This window comes from Ranitomeya imitator, chromosome 7, assembly GCF_032444005.1.
Source record: "Ranitomeya imitator isolate aRanImi1 chromosome 7, aRanImi1.pri, whole genome shotgun sequence".
NCBI classification, from domain to species: domain Eukaryota; kingdom Metazoa; phylum Chordata; class Amphibia; order Anura; family Dendrobatidae; genus Ranitomeya; species Ranitomeya imitator.
Window position 1 is genome coordinate 34,152,572 of NC_091288.1, and position 18,186 is coordinate 34,170,757.

At 42.3% G+C, this 18,186-nt stretch overlaps 1 protein-coding gene across 2 annotated transcripts in view; it reads right to left on the minus strand.

Annotated features, from left to right (window-relative positions):
• Positions 1 to 13,181, minus strand: part of DPP4 (dipeptidyl peptidase 4) — an 80,391-nt gene extending 67,210 nt beyond the window's left edge. Inside the window, exons 1-3 of one of the 2 annotated variants that reach the window (XM_069733045.1) lie at positions 13,043 to 13,181; positions 1,566 to 1,603; positions 1,229 to 1,316 (exon numbers count right to left, since the gene is read on the minus strand). In XM_069733045.1, the coding sequence (XP_069589146.1) occupies positions 1,229 to 1,316; positions 1,566 to 1,603; positions 13,043 to 13,085 (169 nt within the window). In that variant the 5' untranslated portion in view covers positions 13,086 to 13,181. Of the gene's footprint in view, positions 1 to 1,228; positions 1,317 to 1,565; positions 1,604 to 1,753; positions 1,830 to 13,042 lie in introns of those variants that run through there. The other variant, XM_069733046.1, reaches the window with a different exon arrangement.
• Positions 13,182 to 18,186: the final 5,005 nt, after the last annotated feature.

The window sequence follows — 18,186 nt, forward strand, 5'->3', positions numbered from 1 at the left end:
AATGTACTTGCTCACGTCTAACGTTGAATATTTATTTTTAGTGTATTTTTTAAAACTTTTATGTGTTTTCAGTGTGTCTGTTTTGGAAATCGCAAAAAAAGTAGCATTTTTACATCTGTAAGTGTAAGATGTGGACCAACCCCCACGGTTCTATTGAACTGCATTTATCTCACCGTAGAACCTAGTAATACCCTAAGTTCAGTTCAGTAGATCCATTGAGCTCTGAGCCTCATGGCCACAATTATTCACCTAAATTTCAACATTATGTTTAACACTTACAAATACATATAATACAAAAGTCATATACTCATGATCCTGTGTCTACATGATATGACGTAGGGGCTGAGACTCCGATTCCAGTGATGTGTCATTTACTAGGCCGTGTGTTGCTGTGTCAATAAAATCAGACATATCAGGAGGAGATTATCACTCCAGGACTAGATGTCTCGTGCCTCCTAGTCCAACCCTACCTCCACCACTGAACAGCAGCCTTTGTACAAATATTTAGTGTGCACGAAACGCTGCCTATCAGTGTTGCATGCAGGGTTATACAGGGCTTAAGACCTGTGCTGCTATATAAATAACACAAATGAAAAATATTGAAAAATAAATGATAATAAAAATAATAATAATAATAATATTTGACAAATCATATTGAGCTGTAATCTGGTGAAGGATTTCAGGTCTAATTTGCTTCTAATATCACAATACATATTTTCTTTTAGTTCTTTTTTATTGTATTTTATTGTATTCTTTAAACCCAATGTCCAAACTCATCATCACACTAATGTACTGAGCACAAGGGATAAAGAAAAGATCCTAGGGGTCTAACACAAAATCTTTGCCAGGTCCCCTATCTACCAATGCCATTTATGTCTCTTTTATGTGCCAGAGGGGGCTTTAGACCCATTCATACCCCAAGGTCCGTGTGCAACTGCTACATCTGTACTCCCTATAGCTACACGCCCGCGATATAAATGCCCATTTGTAAATGGTCATATTTTATTTTATTGGCTAAAAGGCTTTTTTGATCCCCAAAAAAGATCAAGACATAGATTGAATCTTAATTTTTCGTCTCTAAATTTATATATAGTTATCACTATGAGTGGACATAGTAAAAATCTATACATGCAAATATATATTTATCATTTTCTATATCTGTAAGTTTCCACCATGGACTTTCTTCTATTTCTACGAATCTATTCCTAGAAGCATATGTCGACCTTACCTTTAGTTGCAAGCAGGGCCACCGGGACAGCTATGGCAACCACAACAACTGCCCCAACCAGCAGTCCGATCAACCACTTCACCCACGTCTGCAAAACACATGAACAGAATCATATCTCCCATCCAGTCACATGCAGAAGTTTTTATTTTTTAGTAAAAGTTTCATGAAATTCATACATTCCTGAACTTTCAGCTTAGCAATAAGTGATACCTAAATTTTAATCCTAAAATCAGATTTTTACTAACTTGCATCAGGGAAGACAATTTTCGAGATCCATTTTTCCAATCCAAGGTTAGGTTTGTAAGTGACCAAATATCTTAAAATCCAATGGACTTACCTTCATCTTATCTGGCTCCTTCTGAGGAAGGTATTCCCCTGATCCAGGGTGAAGGAGAGCAGAGAAGGCAAAAAGAAAAAAGTTGAAATATTATTTATCCCGTGACCAGTCAACAGCTCCAGTCTAAATAGTTAAACATTAGTGGAGTAAATCCAGAGGTGAGGCTGGGCATAGTCCTGGAGGCTCACCGGCAATTCTTCCAGGATACTTTATTACTACGGCTGCATGATCTTTGCAGCGCAGACTCTGGTCTACAGTCAGCTTATATAATAGCCAAGAGGAAAAGTGCAGGCTGTAATAGGATCAGCTTCAAACAGAACAAGGAAGAGATAGAAGAAACTTTCTGCCAGCTGTTTTGGACTGTGAAGGGGGGTGGTGAATTCGACTATGGTGAGAGCAACCACAAGCCCAATCAGACTGCGAATTTCACATTATTTAGGAGTTGGGTACTTGATTCATGAGAATGTGGTGGAGAAATGGACTTTAAAAGTCCTGTAAAAAAAAAAGAAGAGCATGATAATAACTTTCTTAATGATCAATTTGAGCTAAAAAGAATAAAGGGCAAAGTTATAAAATCTGCGGCACATTGTGTTATGGAGCAGATGAGGAGTGGAGCATGACTTGGATGCGAGGCCGGATCCAGGTTTATGAAGACCCGTTGGCAAGAAAGTCCCAATGGGCCCCTCTTTCCCCCTCTCCATCCAAACGTTATAATAACTTATATGGAATATATGAGAGCCTAATTTTTTTGCAGGGTGAACTGTCGTTTTAATCACTACCATTTTGGGGTTCATACAACTTTCTTGTGCATTTTTATTCACCTTTTTGAGAAGGCAATGTGACCATATTAATTAATTAATATTAATCCTTTCAGGAGGTTTCTATCTCTTCTGTATGGCATAGATATGACAATATTTTTTTATCTTTATTTTGGACAGTTAGTCATGTGGCAAAACCAATTATGTTCACTTTTTAGATTTTATTTATGTTCCTGGAAAAAGCAATATTTTTTCATTGTTGTAAGGGTGTTTTCACATTGCGTGCGGCACCCGTTCGTTGGACCCCTTCGGGGCTTACGCCCAATCCCCCCGCAAAATGCGATTTGGAAGTATGCGCCGACAGGGCCATATACTGTATTGGTGATGGCAGAGCATACATGCACTCTGATGTGCATCATTTTCGGGAGTGTACACACACCTAATGGAGGCGGACACTCAGACGTAGTAGACTGCGTCTACTAAGGGTAGACGAATGACATGAAGGGGCTATCTGCTTTAGATTCCCTTTTTGTGCCAGAATGAAGGTCCTCTCTGTAAAACTTGTCACATGGACCTGTTATGTCCATGAAATACATGGACAGTCATTCACCCCTGGATCTCCTGTACCACTATTCGTCTTGTGGGCTGCTGTTGTGAATTCTGTGGCAGAGCTCCCTCCTGTGGTCACAAGTGGTACTTCGGCTGGTTCTCTCTGTGAGCTTCCGTTGGTGGAGGAAAGTGGTACTGCGGCTTCTGAGTTTCCTTCCTCAGGTGATGTGGTGAAGTCGTTAGGTGCTTCTCTATTTAACTCCACCTAGTGCTTTGATCCTGGCTTCCAGTCAATGTTCTAGTATTGGACCTGTTTCCTCTTGGATCGTTCCTGTGGCCTGCTGCTCTGCATAGCTAAGTTCCTCTTTGCTATTTGTTTGCTGTTTTTTTCTGTCCAGCTTGTCAATTTGTTTTTTACTGCTTGCTGGTAGCTCTGGGACGCAGAGGGTGTACCTCCGTGCCGTTAGTTCGGTACGGAGGGTCTTTTTGCCCCCTTTGCGTGGTTTTTGTAGGGTTTTGTGTTGACCGCAAAGTTACCTTTCCTATCCTCGCTCTGTTCAGAAAGTTGGGCCTCACTTTGCTAAATCTATTTCATCTCTACGTTTGTCTTTTCATCTTAACTCACAGTCATTATATGTGGGGGCTGCCTTTTCCTTTGGGGTATTTCTCTGAGGCAAGGTAGGCTTATTTTCTATCTTCAGGCTAGCTAGTTTCTCAGGCCGTGCCGAGTTGCATAGGCAGCGTTAGGCGCAATCCACGGCTGCCTTTAGTGTGATTGGAGAGGATTAGGGATTGCGGTCAACAGAGTTCCCACGTCTCAGAGCTCGTTCTTGTTTTTTGGGTTATTGCCAGGTCACTGTATGTGCGCTGACCTCTATGTCCATTGTGGTACTGAATTACCTTTCATAACAGTACTGGAAGCCAAAAGTACTAATGATTCTCAATAGAGGGAAAAAAGAAGTTCTGAGACCATTTTTTTTTCTTTGCACTGTGTTTTGCCTTTTTTTTCCCCTAGACATTTGGGTGGTTCAGAACACAGGTGTAGCAATGGACATTAAAGGTCTGTCTTCATGTGTGGATCAGCTCACGGCAAGAGTACAAAGTATTCAAGACTTTGTGGTTCAGAATTCTATGTTAGAACCGAGAATCCCTATTCCTGATTTGTTTTTTGGAGATAGAACTAAATTTCTGAGTTTCAAAAATAATTGTAAACTATTTCTGGCTTTGAAACCTCGCTCCTCTGGTGACCCAGTTCAACAAGTTAGGATCGTTATTTCTTTTTTGCGTGGCGATTCTCAGGACTGGGCATTTTCCCTTGCGCCAGGGGATCCTGCATTAAGTAATATCGATGCATTTTTCCTGGCGCTCGGATTGCTGTACGATGAGCCTAATTCTGTGGATCAGGCAGAGAAGAATTTGCTGGCTCCGTGTCAGGGTCAGGATGAAATAGAGGTATATTGTCAGAAATTTAGAAAGTGGTCCGTACTCACTCAGTGGAATGAAGGTGTGCTCACAGCTATTTTCAGAAAAGGTCTCTCTGAAGCCCTTAAGGATGTCATGGTGGGATTTCCTATGCCTGCTGGTCTGAATGAGTCTATGTCTTTGGCCATTCAGATCGGTCGACGCTTGCGCGAGCGTAAATCTGTGCACCATTTGGCGGTATTACCTGAGCTTAAACCTGAGCCTATGCAGTGCAATAGGACTTTGACCAGAGTTGAACGGCAAGAACACAGACGTCTGAATGGGCTGTGTTTCTACTGTGGTGATTCCACTCATGCTATCTCTGATTGTCCTAAGCGCACTAAGCGGTTCGCTAGGTCTGCCACCATTGGTACGGTATAGTCAAAATTTCTTCTGTCTGTTACCTTGATCTGCTCTTTGTCATCGTATTCTGTCATGGCATTTGTGGACTCAGGCGCTGCTCTGAATTTGATGGACTTGGAGTATGCTAGGCGTTGTGGGTTTTTCTTGGAGCCCTTGCAGTGTCCTATTCCATTGAGAGGAATTGATGCTACGCCTTTGGCCAAGAATAAGCCTCAGTACTGGACCCAGCTGACCATGTGCATGGCTCCTGCACATCAGGAGGTTATTCGCTTTCTGGTGTTGCACATTCTGCATGATGTGGTCGTGTTGGGGTTGCCATGGCTACAAGTCCATAATCCAGTTTTAGATTGGAAATCCATGTCTGTGTCCAGCTGGGGTTGTCAGGGGGTACATGGTGATGTCCCATTTCTGGCTATTTCGTCATCCACCCCTTCTGAGGTTCCTGAGTTCTTGTCTGATTACCGGGATGTATTTGATGAGCCCAAGTCCGATACCCTACCTCTGCATAGGGATTGTGATTGTGCTATCGATTTGATTCCTGGTAGGAAATTCCCAAAAGGTCGACTGTTTAATTTATCTGTGCCTGAGCACGCCGCTATGCGGAGTTATGTGAAGGAGTCTTTGGAGAAGGGGCATATTCGCCCGTCATCGTCGCCATTGGGAGCAGGGTTCTTTTTTGTAGCCAAGAAGGATGGTTCGCTGAGACCTTGTATAGATTACCGCCTTCTAAATAAGATCACGGTTAAATTTCAGTACCCCTTGCCATTGTTATCTGATTTGTTTGCTCGGATTAAGGGGGCTAGTTGGTTCACCAAGATAGATCTTCGTGGTGCGTATAATCTTGTGCGTATTAAGCGAGGCGATGAGTGGAAAACTGCATTTAATACGCCCGAGGGCCATTTTGAGTATCTAGTAATGCCATTCAGACTTGACAATGCTCCATCAGTGTTTCAGTCCTTTATGCATGACATCTTCCGAGAGTACCTGGATAAATTCCTGATTGTGTACTTAGATGACATTTTGATCTTCTCGGATGATTGGGAGTCTTATGTGAAGCAGGTCAGAACGGTGTTTCAGGTCCTGCGTGCTAATTCTTTGTTTGTGAAGGGATCAAAGTGTCTCTTTGGTGTTCAGAAGGTTTCATTTTTGGGGTTCATCTTTTCCCCTCCTACTATCGAGATGGATCCTGTTAAGGTCCAAGCCATCCATAATTGGACTCAGCCGACATCTCTGAAAAGTCTGCAAAAGTTCCTGGGCTTTGCTAATTTTTATCGTCGCTTCATCTGCAATTTTTCTAGTATTGCTAAACCATTGACCGATTTGACCAAGGAAGGTGCTGATTTGGTCAATTGGTCTTCTGCTGCGGTGGAAGCTTTTCAAGAGTTGAAGCGTCGTTTTTCTTCTGCCCCTGTGTTGTGTCAACCAGATGTTTCACTTCCGTTCCAGGTCGAGGTTGATGCTTCTGAGATTGGAGCAGGGGCTGTTTTGTCGCAGAGAAGTTCTGATTGCTCGGTGATGAAACCATGCGCCTTCTTTTCCAGGAAGTTTTCGCCTGCTGAGCGTAATTATGATGTGGGCAATTGAGAGTTGCTGGCCATGAAGTGGGCATTCGAGGAGTGGCGTCATTGGCTTGAAGGAGCTAAGCATCGCGTGGTGGTCTTGACTGATCATAAGAACTTGACTTATCTCGAGTCCGCCAAGCGGTTGAATCCTAGACAAGCTCGTTGGTCGTTGTTTTTTGCCCGTTTTGACTTTGTGATTTCATACCTTCCGGGCTCTAAAAATGTGAAGGCGGATGCTCTGTCTAGGAGTTTTGTGCCCGACTCTCCGGGTGTATCTGAGCCGGCGGGTATCCTCAAAGAGGGAGTAATTGTGTCTGCCATCTCCCCTGATTTGCGGCGGGTGCTGCAAAAATTTCAGGCTAATAAACCTGATCGTTGCCCAGCGGAGAAACTGTTTGTCCCTGATAGGTGGACGAATAAAGTTATCTCTGAGGTTCATTGTTCGGTGTTGGCTGGTCATCCTGGAATCTTTGGTACCAGAGAGTTAGTGGCTAGATCCTTTTGGTGGCCATCTCTGTCGCGGGATGTGCGTACTTTTGTGCAGTCCTGTGGGATTTGTGCTCGGGCTAAGCCCTGCTGTTCTCGTGCCAGTGGGTTGCTTTTGCCCTTGCCGGTCCCGAAGAGGCCTTGGACACATATCTCTATGGATTTTATTTCAGATCTTCCCATCTCTCTAAAGATGTCAGTCATTTGGGTGGTCTGTGATCGCTTCTCTAAGATGGTCCATTTGGTACCCTTGTCTAAATTGCCTTCCTCCTCTGATTTGGTGCCATTGTTTTTCCAGCATGTGGTTCGTTTACATGGCATTCCAGAGAATATCGTTTCTGACAGAGGTTCCCAGTTTGTTTCGAGGTTTTGGTGAGCCTTTTGTGGTAGGATGGGCATTGACTTGTCTTTTTCTTCGGCTTTCCATCCTCAGACTAATGGCCAGACCGAACGAACCAATCAGACCTTGGAAACATATCTGAGATGCTTTGTTTCTGCTGATCAGGATGACTGGGTGTCCTTTTTGCCTTTGGCTGAGTTCGCCCTTAATAATCGGGCCAGCTCGGCTACCTTGGTTTCACCGTTTTTCTGCAACTCTGGGTTCCATCCTCGTTTCTCTTCAGGGCAGGTTGAGTCTTCGGACTGTCCTGGTGTGGATACTGTGGTGGACAGGTTGCAGCAGATTTGGACTCATGTAGTGGACAATTTGACTTTGCCCCAGGAGAAGGCTCAACGTTTCGCTAATCGCAGACGCTGTGTGGGTCCCCGACTTCGGGTTGGGGACTTGGTTTTGTTATCTTCTCGTCATATTCCTATGAAGGTTTCCTCTCCTAAGTTTAAACCTCGTTTTATTGGTCCGTATAGGATTTCTGAGGTTCTTAATCCTGTGTCTTTTCGTCTGACCCTTCCAGATTCTTTTTCCATCCATAACGTATTCCATAGGTCATTGTTGCGGAGATACGTGGCACCTATGGTTCCATCTGTTGATCCTCTTGCCCCGGTTTTGGTGGAGGGGGAGTTGGAGTATATTGTGGAGAAGATTTTGGATTCTCGTGTTTCAAGGCGGAAACTCCAGTATCTGGTTAAGTGGAAGGGTTATGCTCAGGAAGATAATTCCTGGGTCTTTGCCTCTGATGTCCATGCTCCCGATCTTGTTCGTGCCTTTCATATGGCTCATCCTGGTCGTCCTGGGAGCTCTGGTGAGGGTTCGGTGACCCCTCCTCAAGGGGGGGGTACTGTTGTGAATTCTGTGGCAGAGCTCCCTCCTGTGGTCACAAGTGGTACTTCGGCTGGTTCTCTCTGTGAGCTTCCGTTGGTGGAGGAAAGTGGTACTGCGGCTTCTGAGTTTCCTTCCTCAGGTGATGTGGTGAAGTCGTTAGGTGCTTCTCTATTTAACTCCACCTAGTGCTTTGATCCTGGCTTCCAGTCAATGTTCTAGTATTGGACCTGTTTCCTCCTGGATCGTTCCTGTGGCCTGCTGCTCTGCATAGCTAAGTTCCTCTTTGCTATTTGTTTGCTGTTTTTTTCTGTCCAGCTTGTCAATTTGTTTTTTACTGCTTGCTGGTAGCTCTGGGACACAGAGGGTGTACCTCCGTGCCGTTAGTTCGGTACGGAGGGTCTTTTTGCCCCCTTTGCGTGGTTTTTGTAGGGTTTTGTGTTGACCGCAAAGTTACCTTTCCTATCCTCACTCTGTTCAGAAAGTTGGGCCTCACTTTGCTAAATCTATTTCATCTCTACGTTTGTCTTTTCATCTTAACTCACAGTCATTATATGTGGGGGCTGCCTTTTCCTTTGGGGTATTTCTCTGAGGCAAGGTAGGCTTATTTTCTATCTTCAGGCTAGCTAGTTTCTCAGGCCGTGCCGAGTTGCATAGGCAGCGTTAGGCGCAATCCACGGCTGCCTTTAGTGTGGTTGAAGAGGATTAGGGATTGCGGTCAACAGAGTTCCCACGTCTCAGAGCTCGTTCTTGTTTTTTGGGTTATTGCCAGGTCACTGTATGTGCGCTGACCTCTATGTCCATTGTGGTACTGAATTACCTTTCATAACAGGCTGCAGGCTAATTCTTTTTTTTCGGCCCAACAGATGTTCTGTTTTCTTGCGAGCCTGGTTGTCACTGTTTATATGAGTATTGTATACAGGGTCTGCCACCTCTCTATAAAAAAGTGGTCCCCTGAAAGATGGTTGATAATCCTATACCATTGTCCTATACCATTGTTGCCAAATTTCCAAAAAAAATCCCAGTAGTATCCCAATGTTTCAGGAGCAGTCCTGCTAAATTTATTGCCATTCTTGAACAAAAAGGCATGGGGTTTGGGGAACCCAGGCCCAAAAGTGGTCCAGTTAGATCAGGGGTGTTTCCAGGTGGGACTGAGGGTAGGATTAAAACAATTCTATAATACTAAAAGTAATGTTGTTTTGCTATTCAGACAAGAACTGGGGAAAACGATGTCAGGCATGTGTGTTGTCTGTAGCTCAGCCCCATTTACTTAGTTGCAGATGAACTGCGTTACCTGACATAGTCCATGTACCTGAGTGGTGACATTTTTGGATACCTGACAGCTCCTTTAACACATAGTTCAACCATGGCGATCATTTAATAGATCACACAATTTCTTCCCCCTTCTGACAGTTCCTGACAATTTCAGATTTCAGCTCATGAAGTGACTGGCATAGTGTCAAGGGTGGAGTCCATGTTTCCGACTTTCCATCCCAAGTAACATCAAACACATCCAGAATAACGTTCCAAAAACAATGAAATTCAGTTAATTGCTCTTATTCCACTCGTATTCTGCCGAGAGGCTCCAAACACCACTGTTTGATTTGTTATGTTATTATGCTATATTTGTTTGTTTTGTAATATGTATTGCACCAGGAACATTACTATGCGGGGTGCAGACGGTGTGATCCACCTGTGCTCTTTGCAGGAACCCCAAAGGTCTGTGTCCCAAATGAGAAGACCAGCACTACAAAAGGATAGTTGGGGGGTTTGTTACAGATTTTATGTCTCATTATGCAGTGAGGAGGGAGGCAGGGTCATACACAAGATGTCCATATCATACAGTACAAGGAAACCGTTAGTTTCAGGGTTCGCTCACACTGTCGAGTAGCCAGCGTATAGCTCGGACAAGTGTTATCCGGTGTTTCATTGGATTGCACTCTCTCCAATGTTATATTATGGAGCCGTGCTGACTAATGTTTTTTTTCTCATGCCGAGTTGTCATGAGAAAACATTGCTTCATGTTGTGATTGGCAGCATATATCGAATTGCACTCACCCATATAAGTCTCTGGGTGTATGTAAAGCATCAGACTGCATTCGGATATCATCTGAGCGCAGATTCACACAATGTTGGAGATGGAGAAATTAAGTTCTCCATCTTCACGGCACCTGTGGTCTGATTCCCGCATGCGAGAGAATGATACATGCATCACACATGCAGCACAGTTTGAGCCTAGGGTCATTTGTATATAGCGTCCGATTCTCTTGTATGATGGGATACTGTTCGCTAGTGGGAGCGAAACCTTGTAGGATGTGGTTACGAAGTAAACTGACGAGAAGGAAATGGTAAAAGCCACAAATCAGGAATATAAACTAAAAATGTGACAAGGTGCTATGAGATTGGAGAGTGGGAATGCACGCTAAACCTGAATGAATGGTGATTAGAGGAGTCGCCTGACTCTCTGCGGTTCTGTCCAGCCAGTGCTCAGTTATCCTGATGCACCTTCATTCCTCTCCTCCCATCCATTTACACTACTGCTGGTATCTTATCTTGTCTAGAAATCTCTTATCCCAACAGGGTTTGGCACAATTGCACCCTGAATAGCAATGTATCATTTTGTATTGCACCACAACCCAAAATTTGGGCTGCAAAAAAAGGACAATTGCAGAGAACAGACCTGGATTAACCTTTTTCCAGAGAACAACTGGCCCATTCCCAAACATAATAAAGATTAGGACACCATTTGATTTTGCCAATGTTTTGTGCTTAATGTTGGATGTGACACACGATGGACCAGCATCTACCCCAATACCATAATAACCACCAGTAGGAATAATAGTGGCCTAATAGCGCTATTGATGGGAGAATGATGGGATACACAAACTCTATCCAAGGGTGCAATAAAAAAATGCGGACCATATATAGTGGAGCCACATTACTTTCAGAATGGATGACCAAACACTTCCACTTCCAGACTCTGTGTTCAGGCTGTTAATCTCCTCCTAACCAGTCTATGTAGGTCTAATATCTATTCAGTTAATCCCTTCCTAATGTGTCTACTAGGAGAGTGCCAGATCTAAATAATGTAACCCCTATTAAAAACTTAAATTGCCCTCCCTGTTGAGTTTTGGTCCAGAGACTCATGGCCGGTCCAGACACAACATGACGTTCTTCCATGCCGACCATTAAAATCGCAGCATGCACTATTCTGGTGGGTAAAATGAACCATAATATCGTAAACAATAAAATGCAGCTCCTCCACCCAATTACAGATGTGCACATTAAGCCCATCACATCTGTCCGGCAAAGATCTCAGGACCCCCAGCAGGCTGACCATCAGAGATCCATAAGTTATCCCCCCAATCCTTAGATAGTTGTGGGAATTTTAATGAATACTCCTTTCACTTCTTGCCGACACTTGACAAACATGTACAATGGATGCCTGGTGTATAGAGCCGACTTTGATAGATCATCAATATTTTCAGTCCTTGATAATCCCCTTAAGTTAATAGGTAGTTAATAAATGCGCTACAAATATTTTTTTCCAAACTTTTTATACTTTAAAACTTTTTTACACTAAAAAATACATAATAGAGCACGTGTGCGTAAAAAAGACCACATAAACACTTGTAAATATATATATAAATTACAATTAATACCGGCCGTGTAAATAAATCTTATGTTAGTCTGAAGCGTAAAAAGCTGAAGGTTAAATATCTAAGCCAAGGGATTTTTTTCTTTCCAGCACAGTAAAACACAATGCCACTTGGCTGGACAGTCGATTACGTGATGTTTCCAATTCCTCTCCTTTCATGGATCTAAAGTTTAGCATTAACCTACAAGTTACAAGTTCAGAAAAGTCTGAGTTTAATTGAGGCCAAAAATCTATCATAAATCTATACTGTGCGCAGTCTGGGGGGGATCAACTGACAATAATTAATTGTGCCTAAATTTAAAGGGGTTATGTAGTCAAGAAAACTCATTTTTTTAATAGACCATATTAATGATTTCTGAGTTCTCGGTGAGGGGTTCCCATTTTTGGGACTCTGAGAGTCCTAACAGAGAGAAGTTCTGGAGGACCCAGCATGTCTGTACATTACATGAGCATTACATAAGGATTGTGTAATGCTTCATTTTCCCTGTGGAGGCGCTGCAGAAAAATTGAGCACTAAAATTCCTTCACATATTACAACACGTTTCTTGGCTCTGATAAAGCAGATCATCCTATGAGCAACTTGTCATCGAGATATATATATATTTTTTTAACGTTATGATTCATTGCAGCTCTTGCATAATGTTTTGTATATCAATTGTATTCCAGTGATTGTTTTATTCATTCCTGAAATTTTGCACCGATGGAGAACAATGCCTTAAAAAATGGTATACTGTAAAGAAAGAAAACACTGCCCCCCAAAACATTCTTGATAAACTTCTGTTGCCAGTTTCCCATATGAAAGAAAGAAATTAAATTTGGCTGTCCAGTATGGGCACTTCTGCTCCATTCAGGATGGGGTTCTGCAAAAATTTCAGAACCCCCAGCAATCAGTAAGGAAGCCTCCATCTTTGGATATTTGTGATGGGAATAGTAGGGATACCCTCCCTTCCCAACATCTGCTGTATACACACAACAGGTTTCGGGTGCGAGTGTGTGGATTGTGTTCGAATAGGACATCAATATGTTAGTCCTAGACAACTCTTCTATTTTTCTTCAAAGCACAACATGCTTTAGGTATGGAATTATTAATGTGTTTTTCCATCATTCCCTATAAGAAGAATGCATATAAAAGGACGTGGGAATAATACAGGGCAACCAAAACATTTGTAAAAACATGAAACTCATGGCATTTTTTGCAAGCCTTCAAAAAGGAGCGAAAAACATTGTGTGAAGGAAGCCTGAAGGCTGGAGGCATATACACATAGTGCAACTGAATCACATTCTTGACATCATATTAAAAGTTTGCTGCCAGCACTAACATAGAGACACAATCATAATCTACAAGCAGTAATGCCAATACGTAGATGATACAATGAAATACATTCTCTTACTCCTCCTTGAAGATTTTGCATTTTCTCACTTACCGTCGTTGCTCAGGGGATCTCTCGTGAGCAATGTATATGACATTTTAATGCAAAATTAGGATCTAAACCAACTGAGAGGCAAGTATCACTTGGAAAGTGCTGAAATGAAAGTGCTTCTGAAACTAGACAACAACTGATTAAGGGATCAGCCCAACTCCCCAAACCTGTTTTGTCACTTATGTCAGGTGTAACATCCGTCTCTTTCCTTATTATAGGAGGTAGGAGGTTATTAAACAAGTATTATTTGTCTTGGCCATATATCGTACAGTAGTGTCCGAACGTTTTAGGCAGATGAGTAATAAATGCCGCAAAGTAAGAATGCTTTCAAAAATAGAAGTGTTAATAGTTTATTTTTTTATCAATTAAAAAAACGCAAAGTGAATAAACAAAAAAAATAAATCTAAATCAAATCAATATTTGGTGTGACCACCCTTTAACTTCATCAATTTTTCTAAGTAATAGCACACAGGTTTTGAAGAAACTCGGCAGGAGATTGTTCCAAACATCTTGGAGAACTAACCACAGATCTTCTGTTAAAAAAACACTACATGTTGCAGCTGCATCCAGCCTTCCTCTGATGTATTAATAATTATTATAATAAAACCTCTGCCTGAACTGTAGGATATTTCCACATTATACCCTCTTGGCTGCACCTGCTGGAATCCACTATAGTGCAATTAGAGTTGTGCCTATAGCACAACTTTGCCAGGTGAGAATATTTTCTACTATTGATTTTATAGTTTAACTTATTACACTCCTGTCTTTCCTTTCTCCACCAAGGAAAATTCAATGTTGGTTCACAGATCTTCTGTGGATGTCACTTGTGTACATCCTTCTGTCTCTTCATGTAATCAGAAACTGGAAACAATGGGTTAACCTGCGCTGCTGTTCATAATGATATAAAGGATGAGGAATCCAATTTGTGGAATCCAATTGTAGGTGGTTGTGATGGCATAGCATTTTATCTTACTTAACCAGACCTAATTTCAGTAAGCCAGGAGTCACTGACTGTTATCTATATGTTGACTTTTGAATTTATGTGTTTCTTTCTGGTTGGTCAAGAAAACACAGACTTTTATTCGTATAAGCCCTGAATATTGCCTTGTAAGTGGATGTTTGTTGTAATATATTGTGCTATTATCCCAGACATGACAGAAACCCAGGGCAATTGATCAATGATGTTTGCTGATATGTTGATTACATATTGTCCAGGCCAGCCAGCTTGTTGACTTGCAAAACAGAAGAGTAAAACCTATGCAAATTGATTTAAAAAGTCAAATAATGTGAGTAAACATTTTCACATCTTATTGACCTCTGGATGCTGGTTTGAAGGACAAATCTTGTGAGCTATAAAAAGGGGATACATACATATATACATGCAAGTTATCGAGACAGTAAAGAGATCCAGAGATCCAAAGAATCAGAGACTCTTTATAAGACAGCAGCCAAGACATCATGGCTCCATCATGAGGGACACATTTTTTACATTCTACAGAATGTCAGCTTAGGGGACCACGGCGCCAGCTGAAAGAATACAGATCTGCCCCATTGACTATCGCTGAACCATGGATACGTTTGGAGTAGTCGGCATTTGGACCCACCAGTCACCTGAGCCCCATTGATATGTTTGTGAAAGACAGGGATGGGAATCACTGGTCACCTGCCTCCATGGAGATGTTTGGAGAAGCCAGACTGTGACCCTCAGGTCAACTGGCCTTGTACCTCAATGGACTGTCACCTAAGCTTGTCATTACGCCTTCTCTGTTTGTGTGCCACAGGTGAGGCAGTCAGCCCTGGAAGCTCTGAAGTAACAGCTGCTCTCATCCCGGCGAGTCAGTGGAAGGGTGAGACTCTGTAATTTTGTACCATCTTGAGTATTGTGCTGAGACTGTTCTATGTGTTATTTTCCTGTTTTGTGGTTCAATGAAGTATTGCCAAATTGTTGTACCCTCACTCTGTGTTACCTGAGTAGTATTACACCCACGGTAAAAGGAAAGCTGGCATTTGGTGGGATGTGCCCTGGTCCATGCGGTTTCAGCTAGTGGACTAGGCCATCCGCTGACCCCCATGTCTCCACTGTGGTTTATTGGCCAAAGTATTTTAAAGTTATTACAACTTCTTTATCAGGACAAACCATTATAATGTAATCCTACAGACTTGATGACTTGATGATGTAGAGATCAGGGCTCTGTGGGACCATTTCATCACTTCCAGGACTTCTGGTTCTTCTTTAGGCTGAAAATAGTTGTTTTTAATGATATTGACTGTATGTTTTGGGTTGTTGTCCTGATGCAGAATAAATTTGAAACCAATTAGGCACCTGCCTGATGAAATTGCACGATAGATAAATATCTGCTTGTATTTCTTAGTGATTTTCTAACGTCACCGTAAAAATCGTAGGCTGCCCATGATTTTTTGAGAAGCTGTCGAAGCATAAAATTAATTCCTACATAAAGGTTTAAAGATCTTGTTAATGTTGTGGTGCTTTTTATGTTTGATACATTAGAATAGCAGTTTTATATTAGACAAGTGACAAAGAGTTAGTAAAAGGAGAAAAAGAACGAAGAAAGGACCTTTGATTAATATTATTAGTCAGATAAAAAACGACCCTCTTGGGGGAGCCTAAAGATCCCAATAGCTTCCTGAGGTGGGTGGAAATATAAAACATGAAACTCCGCCAAGGACAAAAACTAATCATAGCAATATAATAAACACTAAGATAAAACAAACAATAAGGTTTTAATAACATACTGTTTTCAATTGTCCATTTATGTTGATTAAAGTCCAAAACCTTCAAATTCTCCAGTAATTCTTGATACTCTTATGCAGGGCTTCTCAAACTTATTCTACTGGGGCCTCATCATAGAACTAAGAAAATGCACTAATATCAGACCCCTATGTGTCTGAAGGATTCCCAGACTGGATATCTAATTCTGTACATGGCCCAGTCACAGACATTTTGTGCCAGGCCATCTGTGATGCTTCCTTTCTGCAGTGGCAACTGATGCATCCTGTGCAATAGTGCACACCCTTGAAGCCTATCCTGGTAGAAGACACAATTTAAGCCCATAAAAAATAGCAATGGACATGTAGGAGGACACTTAATGAGTGATAGAAAGAACAGTAGTAGAAAAAGCTAATTTACCCATTGCAAAAGATCTCATGATCTAGGCGGCTTCCCCGCAGCTTTTAGTGATCACATCACATGTTATAACACAACCAATCAGCAGAAATGATTATAGCTTTTATAAAAGCAGGAGCAGGGAATGCAGCAGACATTTTAGGATGAATCTGGATAGTGAGAGGACGTCACAGTTCATAGCTTAGCCATAATGGTAGGACCAAAAAGACATAACACAAACTGAAGAAACTGTACAGATAGTATGTGAGAGCAAAGCAGTGATGACATTAATAAGTGAGGAAAACAGAATAATCGTAAAAGTTTTTTAGGGTAATTGAAGGCTTTGTAGTACTCTGACATCTCCTCAAATAGATTCACTATGAAACAAATTTTGGGGACAAATTTAGTGAATCTGGTAAATTCTAATTTCAAAAGATCTACTCATTATTGATGACCTCAAGTGCTCGTTACTCGAGTTTTCCAAGGGTGCTAGGATATACACTGAGTATCGTGGGTGCTCGAGTGAGAGGTTCACGTCCCTACGGCTGCATGTTTCATGGCTGTTAGACAGCCACAAACACGGGCAGTCACTAGTACTCATTTCTACTATATACCAAAATGCATTGTTTAGTGCAAGGATATGTAACCAGCAGTCCGCAATGCTACTCCGTGGGGACTTGTTTGTGTCTCAAATTCTCAGAAGAGAATCTTTTTTAAAAGAATCAGGCAAAACTATGTGTTTTTCTTATTGAGAGCCTAAGGAAGCTAAGGTGGCATGTTACAGTGACAGACTATATTCAAGACACTACTAATCCAGCACCAGAGGCTCCCCCACAACTTATACAGTTTGCAAGAGGAAGTGGAGGATAGCACCCACAGAGGCCGTAGCTGCAAGTTCCAGAGTCCAAGGGGTCTACCGTTTGTAAGAGTACTCAGAGACAAATTGTGAGTTATTCTCATTGTGGAACCATTGCCCTATGTTCAGAATCTATTCAGCTAACCCTAGCGACTGTTTCAGTATTCCAAGTATTCTTGAAGATTAACTTGGTATCTCGTTTATGAATAATGCAGTTTGCCTGACTTCAGGTATCAGTAAAGTTGAATTAAATACAATCCAGTCACATTGGTATTGTCACCTATCCACCTGCATCTTACTATATGAGTGACCAGTAGTGATGAGCCAACGTGCTAGGATAATGTCTTATCCGTGCATGCTCTGGTGTTATCAGAGTATCTCGGGCCTGCTCATATATTATTGGCAATGCGTAGAAAGAAGCGGCAACACTCACCGGTCCTGTGTGGTCTGAATAATTTATTAGAAGAGTGCACACACCGCATCTTCACGGCATCGGGATACAAACAAGGAGGGAGGTGAGCAGGATGTGACGACGGCCGTTTCGCGCCGACAGTAGCTCTTCCACGGGTCTCGTGGAAGCGCTACTGTCGGCGCGAAATGGCCGTCGTCACATCCTGCTCACCTCCCTCCTTGTTTGTATCCCGATGCCGTGAAGATGCGGTGTGTGCACTCTTCTAATAAATGATTCAGACCACACAGGACCGGTGAGTGTTGCCGCTTCTTTCTACGCATTGCCAGTGGTTTTTACTTGTTTCATGTGTGCACCTCTACCTTGGAGTCGGATCCCAGAGAAGTTACTATGCACCGAAGATACCGCTAGTGATTGAGGAACAGCTGTGCGGCGCCTTTTTTCCTATGCTGCTCATATATTATGTTTGAGTCCCTGCGGCTGCATGATTTGTGGCTGCTAGACAGCCTGAACACAAGCAGGGATTGCTGGTTTGTTAGGGAATCCCCACATGTGTTCAGGCTGTCTTACAGCCGCAAATCATGCAGCCGCAGGGACTAAAATATAATATATGAGCAGGCCCAAGATACTCTGATAACACCCGATCATGCTCCAATAAGACGTTATCTGAGCATGTTCGCTCATGATTAGTGACTAGTACAAACCAATCCAAGAAATGCCTATTGCAGGGAGTCACTCATAGGTGAAGTCAACGGTGC